This window comes from Nicotiana sylvestris, chromosome 1, assembly GCF_000393655.2.
Source record: "Nicotiana sylvestris chromosome 1, ASM39365v2, whole genome shotgun sequence".
Taxonomy (NCBI): Eukaryota; Viridiplantae; Streptophyta; class Magnoliopsida; order Solanales; family Solanaceae; genus Nicotiana; species Nicotiana sylvestris.
Genome location: NC_091057.1, coordinates 186,725,316 through 186,733,478, shown reverse-complemented (window position 1 = coordinate 186,733,478; position 8,163 = coordinate 186,725,316). Strand labels below are relative to the sequence as shown.

At 34.5% G+C, this 8,163-nt stretch overlaps 2 protein-coding genes across 3 annotated transcripts; both read left to right on the top strand.

Annotated features, from left to right (window-relative positions):
* The first annotated feature begins 578 nt into the window (after window positions 1-578).
* LOC104239813 (probable polyamine transporter At1g31830) lies at window positions 579-3,657 on the top strand. Of its 2 annotated transcripts, none has more exons than XM_009794532.2 (2): window positions 579-645; window positions 1,935-3,657. In XM_009794532.2, exon 2 carries the CDS (start codon window positions 1,975-1,977, stop codon window positions 3,385-3,387), a length of 1,413 nt encoding a protein of 470 aa, XP_009792834.1. In that variant the 5' UTR covers window positions 579-645; window positions 1,935-1,974; the 3' UTR covers window positions 3,388-3,657. The 2 variants fall into 2 exon arrangements, with proteins under 2 accessions (XP_009792834.1, XP_009792835.1); XM_009794533.2 differs by lacking the exon at window positions 579-645 and adding an exon at window positions 676-732.
* A 2,360-nt stretch (window positions 3,658-6,017) lies between these two features.
* Window positions 6,018-8,112, top strand: LOC104239812 (serine/threonine protein phosphatase 2A 57 kDa regulatory subunit B' kappa isoform-like). Its single transcript, XM_009794531.2, has 2 exons — window positions 6,018-7,076; window positions 7,531-8,112. The coding sequence occupies exons 1-2, from the start codon at window positions 6,018-6,020 to the stop codon at window positions 7,822-7,824; spliced, it is 1,353 nt and encodes a 450-aa protein (XP_009792833.1). The 3' UTR covers window positions 7,825-8,112.
* The last annotated feature ends 51 nt before the right edge of the window (window positions 8,113-8,163 follow it).

Below are 8,163 nucleotides of genomic sequence, written 5' to 3'. Positions count from 1 at the left end.
ATCAATGTGTAATCTATGTTTATGGCAAGATAAAGTAAACAATGAATATGACTGGTTATTTGCGTAAAAATTCCTTAAATTATTTAGCATAATTGGTAATTTCTTTAGCACATTTTACTCTATTTCTGCAATTCCATGCATCTACATTTGTGTGGTCCGAATGCAAAGGCGGATCCAGACTTTAAAGTTTATGGGTTCCTATAGAGATCTCAAGTTATTAATTGGGTTCGCAATCAAATATTTATAGATATTTAATAAATTTTTTAATACATATACAAGGACAGTGCAAAAGCTACTGGGTTCCCGGAAATTCGCACGTTACTGAATTCGATTACTACTACATATACTGAATTCGAAGCCACTGACTGAACCATCGGAGCCCCACCCTCAATAATTTATCAAGCACGTTCTTCATCAAATTTCAACACGTGTTCATTGATTCTCCATATTACATATTGGGATTCTGGGACGGCGACAGATTCACGCCCCTGCCGATAACTGACACGTGGCATGACTCGTAATCACAGCCCTCTATTCTTCTCGACCCCTTCGTGCTTCACATGATATATTCTTCCTATTGTCATTCTTCTTTTTCACATTATTTATGAACTGTTGATTTTGTTCTCCTTGTGTGTGGATTTGGAGGTAAATTAAGTTTTCATCTTTTACTTCAATTCTTCTCATCTACTCTTTCAATTCCTCTTTGCTCTAGTGAAATTTATTATTTTTATGGTAAGTTGGTAATATATTTATTATATATATATATATATAAATTACGAGCATGCATTTTAGCTTTCTGGTTTATAGCTTCATACATTATTCCGCGCTGTAATAAGTAGTGATTGATAACTTTGCAATATAATAAGCTATAACTTGCTAAATTATAGTACTAATTAGCATCATAGATTTTTAATTCTATGTGTAATTTAATTTTTTGTGTGATTTAATTCATACTGGCTTGATTAGACATAGAATGGAAAGTACAATAAGCTTAGGTAGTATCCTCATAGCGTGTATACGAAGAAGGGAAAACACCAATGAGAGGTGTAAAAGTTATGGATTTATCCGCATCCTAGCTTTAGCTTAGTTTCTATATATATGTTAAAAAAATCCACTTAATAAGTTTAAATAATAAAATTCGAACTCAATAAATCAAATGAGCTATGATAAAATTTAAAACTTGAATCTGAATTTCTATAAGAAAGGATTGTGGGAGAAAATGAGGGATAAGTGTGATAGTCTTTTAGCTTGAAGGCCCATCCGGTTTCTCTTTCTATCAAAAAAATGGTAAAAATAGCACGGTCTAGCCAGTTTTCGGACTGGTCATTCAAAAATAGCCAGCGTTTACCAAGTCAATGAAAAATAGCCACTATTTTGGTGCAACAGAGACCGGTCCAGCATAATATATTGGAATTCGGTGCACCTGTGTATGAACTTCCAGCATATTATGCTGGACCGGTATACTTTGCTAGCTCAAGTATAATATACTGGTGATTGGAGCACCAGTGCTCCAAACTCCAGTATATTATGCTGGACCGGTATATTATACTGGAACTTCAGTATATTAGACTGGAGTTCCAGTATAATATACTAGAACTCCAGTATATTATGCTGGAGTATTTTTCCGAATTTTGAACAGTGTTTTCGTTCAGATTTATCTTTACATGAAAAGTGGCTAAATTTCGATTACTTTTGAAACTAGGCTATTTTTGAACGACCACTTTTAAATTTGGCTATTTTTGAATTTCTCCCAAAAAAAATGAGGGATAAGGAGAAACATGCCACTAGTTTGATGGAAATTTGAACAACTTAGTTTGACATGGAAAATCTAGTAAGGCCAGTGTCTCATCTTTATCTCAGTAGTTTGTATTTACAGCATCCCCCCCCCCCATAGATTACTGAGGCACTCATAATATGATACTGCATATATACAGAAAACAATAAGTTCCAACAGCTAAGCTAAAATCTGGACAAATGGGAGTTGAAGATAACAACACTGAATATTCGAGTTTACACGAGGGAGGTTCTCCAAATGTGAAGAACTACACTAAGGTTTCATTTATCCCTCTAACATTCCTTATATTCTATGGAGTCTCCGGGGGACCTTTTGGCGTTGAAGACACTGTCCGTGCAGCCGGTCCTCTTTTAGCACTACTCGGTTTTCTAATCTTTCCTTTTATATGGAGTATCCCAGAATCCTTAATAACTGCAGAATTGAGCACAATGTTTCCTGAAAATGGAGGTTATGTTGTTTGGGTTTCGACGACTTTAGGTCCTTATTGGGGATTTCAATTAGGATGGGTGAAATGGATGAGTGGTGTAGTTGATAATGCATTGTACCCAATTTTGTTTCTAGACTACATTAAATCTGCTGTTCCAGCATTGGCAAATGGTGTTCCAAGAACGATCGCGATCTTAGCTATAATTATAGCACTCACTTATTTGAATTACAGAGGTTTAACTTTAGTTGGTTGGGTTGCTACAATATTAGGAATATTTACTCTCCTTCCTTTTGGAATTATGGGACTTATCGCGCTTCCAAAATTAGAGCCTTCAAGATGGTTCGTCGTAGACTTGGAAAATGTACAATGGGGATTGTATCTAAATACACTTTTCTGGAATTTGAACTATTGGGATGCAGTTAGTTGTATGTCAGGAGAAGTAGAGAATCCTGGGAAAACACTTCCCAAGGCTATATTCTATGCACTTCCCTTAGTTGTCTCTGGCTATTTTTTTCCTCTTTTATTTGGCACCGGAGCTGTTCCATTACATCGCGATCTTTGGAGTGATGGTTATTTCTCGGATATTGCTAAGATCATTGGAGGAGTTTGGTTAAGATTATGGGTTCAAGGGGCGTCGGCTGTGTCAAATATGGGAATGTTTTTGGCTGAAATGAGTGGTGATTCTTTTCAGCTTTTGGGAATGGCAGAACGAGGGATGCTACCTGATTTTTTCGCTAAGAGATCGCGTTATGGAACTCCTCTTATTGGAATCTTGTTTTCTGCATCAGGTGTTGTACTTCTGTCCTGGCTTAGTTTTCAAGAGATTGTGGCTGCAGCCAACTTTCTGTATTGTTGTGGAATGATTGTGGAATTTATAGCTTTTGTGAAGTTAAGGATAAAATATCCAGCAGCATCAAGACCTTATAGGATTCCCTTAAGCACAGTTGGTTCAATTTTAATGTGTGTGCCACCAACCTTATTTATTCTTGTGGTTATGGCACTATGTACATTTAAGGTCATGATTGTCAGTTTCTTGGTTATTCTTGTTGGGATTATTTTGCAGCCTTGCCTAGTTTATTGTGACAAAAAGAAATGGTTAAGTTTCTCTGTTAGCTCTGATCTTGTAGATCTGCAGTCAAGTGGTCATCTGGTTGGTGAGGCCTAAAGTGGTGAATGATATTTCCCGGCGCATACTCGGGTAAGTCGGGCCCCTAGGCGGGTACCGGACAACCAGTGGGAAATCACAAAAAAGAGAAAAAAAAGAGCCTTCTGTTTTCTTGATGTTAGAAGCATTGAATTTGCTGTATATTTTCTTTTTTGTTGGTTGTGGGATATCTTAGTATGTTGAGCCCGTGACAATTGTAAACATTGAGTGTGCAACTCACTCTGCTTAATTGGTTTGTATTCAAGTGTTTGAATCACTATCATTGTGCTATGATTTGTCTGCTTTCAACAATGCAAACCTGATCTCCTCACAACAACCTCCACTACGATAGAAACTAACAATGAGTTTACGAAGGCTTCGAGTAGTGCGGGATAGGCTAATCACCAGACTGCTCTGTAATAGGTTAATCGTTGGAGACAAGAACGAGTGAATCTAGTTTCGAAAGCATGCTTTACTCCAATAGGGGCGTAGAGTTTCTAAGTGAAGGCAAGCGCAACTATATATGTAATATCCTAGCTGTCAGCAAGGCAGGTCCGCTATAAAGCCTACCGGCCAGAAAGTCCTTAAGAACGAGAAAGCCGACTAAAAGGCTATTCCATAACCGACTATGAATTGTGGTGGAGTCAGTTTAATTAGGTGTCAATATTTAAAGAAAAATACAAACAAAAAGTTAAGGACTTTAATAATATAGTATATATGTACATATGTATATAAAAATTACCTAACTATACAATATAATTTATCGATGAAGAAACATAAGTGGCTTCGACTGAATATAATCATGCATAGTATATATCTCCCGAAATAAATTTAGTGATACCCCGTATTTACATCAAATTATATTAGTTTACCATAGTGATAAACAATATTCTTCTTACTGCATGAGTGCGTATTAGGGGTGTACATAAGTCTGGTTGGTTCGGATTTTACAATTACCAAACCAAACTAATAAAATTCGGGTTTTTCACTCTCGGTTTTTCTCAGGTTTTCGGGTTATTCAGGTTTTTTTTCCCGGTAAAATCTTCGTAAAACAAAACATATAAATTATGCTCAAAATATTTCTTTAATCCTAGTAAGATACAACTATATAAAATATTTTTCAAGAAAATAATACGAAATATGAGATGTGTCATGATATTATCCTCAAATATTCTACAATAAAAACAATAAAATTATGTAATATGAATATTGCTAATTAAAAAGCCATAATAAAAATAAGCATAATATAAAAGTACTAAGTCATGCTAAAAATAAGTAGACTCATAAGGGAATATTAATTACATGACTAAACGCTAAAGAAAAAATAAAAATAGGTTATGCATTTTTATCTAAATTAATGCAAACAAAAAATAGATATTCAATATATTCTCGTTCGTAGTATTAGAATTGAATGTCTTTTGTTAGCATTAGTATTGATTTGATTTTGGTTTGTGCTTTTGTTAGCATTATTTATAAAGTGAGATTTTCTCTAAATAGTTTGGAATTAATAGGTATAAAGTGAGATTTTCTCTTATTATTTAATTTATTAATATTAATGACTATAAAACTTATTGGAACATTCAAAAGTTTTAAGTCCAACCTTGAAATAATTCCTTAAAAGATAAAATTATGAAAAATTTTAAGAAATGTTTATAAATTATATCACAATAAGCATATTTATATATTAAATATATCTAGATTTTCTATATGTGTAATGTCGGGTTGGTTTGGTTTCGGTTTGACTTTCTTTAGTTAAAACCAAACCAAATCAATTATGGTCGGGGGTTTTCTCCAACACCAAACCATAGTCGATTTTTTTTTTCGGTTTAACTCGGATTATCGGGTTGGTACGGTTTGTCGGTTTACTTTGTACACCCCTAGTGGGCATATAAGAACTTTATTGAATGCCTTGACAGTCTCTTACTACTTACTATGATTCTATATAAGAGTGTATCTTAATGTAAGGAATATAACAGAAGAATGTAATTTTGAACAAATTCATGTAAATTACCTGCATATATTTTTTTCAATTTTACAAGTCTAACGTTACACAATCGTCAAATGTTACATGCATTATTTCATTTCACATATGAAAAGTAATGGAGGCAGGAATATCCAACTATGTGCATATATTCGGATGATATTTGTTGTTTGTTTTGTTGAACCGAATAAAAATCTTTTTTGGTACCACCTACTATATTTTATAAAAAATAAAAATAAAAATAAAAAAATTGAAGTAATAGAAAATTAGCCAAGAGCTTTGCTTTGATGACTAAGTAATGAAGCATCAATATCTCTAAAAAAAAAATTAACCAGGAGCATAGAAGAGCTGGCCATTAATATTCCAGAAACAAAGTTTACCTTATCTTTCACCTATCTGTCTTTACTTTAAAAACCTCTAAATCATCGGACATTTCCAAGAATCCTTCCTCTTAAATATCGTATTTCTTGTTCCTTATTACACTACTCTACGAGAAAGACTTATACTAATCTTTTCTTTAAATAAACCATTAACCATTCACTCTCACCTTTTGAAGTGAGGACCAATATCGACTCATCTCAATCTTTAAGAAAGTGGTCGACGAGTTCAAGTTCTTTTATCGATTCAGAAAATCTTTTTTGTCAGACGACTCGTAAGAAGCAAAAGGAAAATGGATGGATTTAATGGAATCAGCCCAAAAAACTCTCTAAAAGCTTCTCCAAGAAAAACATACAGCCCAAAAAACTCTCCAAGAAAAACACCCACAACTCTAAAACAACTCCTTTTAGATTCTAGGAACATGTCAAATTTTCTTGATTCTGAAACAGAGGAATTGCTCTCTCTTATTTCTTACTGTTCTTTCACCTACACTTTCACTGATCCACAAGAATCCCCTTCACAACAAGATTTAAAGAGGCTAAAACTCATTCAAATCCTATCAATAATCAAGACTCTCATAAAATCACTTGATGATCAAGTACTTTCACCCCTTTTCAAAATGTTGTCCACTAATCTTTTTAGGCCACTCCCTCCACCAATTTACTCTGTTGCCTCAATATTACCCGAAGACGATGATCTTGTCAGTAATCCTACACCATCTTGGCCACATTTGCAAATTGTCTATGACATTTTCCTCAGGATTGTCACTAGAACAAGTGTTGAATCGCTCCGAATTTATATAGACCATTCTTTCCTTCTTAATCTCCTCACATTGTTCCAATCTGAAGACCAAAGGGAACGTGATAGCTTGAAGAATGTCTTCCACAGAATTTATTCAAAATTAACATTCTATAGAACATTCATGAGAAAGGAAATGAATGATGTATTTTTGCACTATGTTTTTGAGACTGATCAAAGGCACCCTGGAATAGGAGAACTTCTTGAGATATGGGGCACAATTATCAATGGCTTTAGTGTTCCTTTGAAAGAAGACCACAAACTTTTCTTAGTGAGAGTTCTTGTCCCTTTGCATAAGCCAAAAGGGATGCAAGTTTACCACAGGCAATTGACCTATTGTGTAACTCAGTTTGTGCAGAAAGAGCCAGGGCTTGGTGAGGTTGTTATTAGAGGTATTTTGAGATACTGGCCAATAACAAATTACCAGAAGGAAGTTCTGCTTATTGGTGAATTGGAAGAACTTGTGGAAACTCTAGATCCTCAACTGTACAAAGAACTAGCATTGCCTTTGTGCACCAAAATTACCAAGTGTTTAAAAAGTTGGAACTCACAGGTAAAAGACTATTTGGATAACGACTATTAGTGTGTTTGGTACGCCAAAAGTCATATTTCCATGGAAAATGTTTTACTGCAAAATGTTGCCCATGAAAAATTGTTACCGGTGTTCTATTGGTGAATGAAAATACCATGAGAAAAATACATATATATTAAGGATCAACAATTTTATTAGTAAACCAGAGTGTGTTTTGATAAAACATTTGAGTATTAAAGATTAATAATAATAATGTCTAAGTGGTAGTTAAAAGGTAAGACTTTTGTAAGAAATATAACTTCCTCCCATAAGTGAGGGAATTCATATTCTCCATTTTATGATAGATGTTTTTCAAAGGAAAACATTTTCTCTAAACCAAACACCACAAACTGACTCTCTAGAAAGTGTTTCACTCGTACTAAACACACCTTATGTAAGAGATGATTTTGGAGATTACTAATGGTTTTGATTTTAGGTTGCAGAACGTGCATTGTACGTGTGGAACAATGAGCAATTCTGGAAGATGGCATCACAAGCAATGGAAGAGGTTTTTCCAGTTCTAGTTGAAGGGATGGAGAAAAATCTGGAGGGGCATTGGAGCAAAAATGTTCGACAATTGACAGAAAATGTGAAGGGAATGCTAGAAGCTCTAGCACCATTTCTGTATTCCAAGTGCCTTTTACAACTTGAAATCCAAGAAGCCGTGGAACGCATAGAAGACATAAGAAGAAAAGAAATTTGGGAAAAGTTAGAAAATGCAGCAAAGTAGTCAACAGAATATACTGTATATCTGCATTTCATATTCAACAGACACAAAAGTGGCCTTGCTAGTAAGTGTTTCAACAGCACCACCATATTCTATCACTCACCACAATTGAATATCCTAGGAAATAACTTCAATCTTATATGAGTATTAGTCGTTTCAGTCAAATGTTCATGCAGCTGCCATTGGCTAGAACATTTAGCCAAGTAGATTTTTCAATCGCGTTGCAGATTATAGAATGAGAGTGATGCTTCGAATGCCCCATTTTTCAGAGGCTATGATGCGGTCATTCTTTTGAATAGTGAGATGGGAATTCTGTCTAATTTCAGAAAATAGATGTTTTTT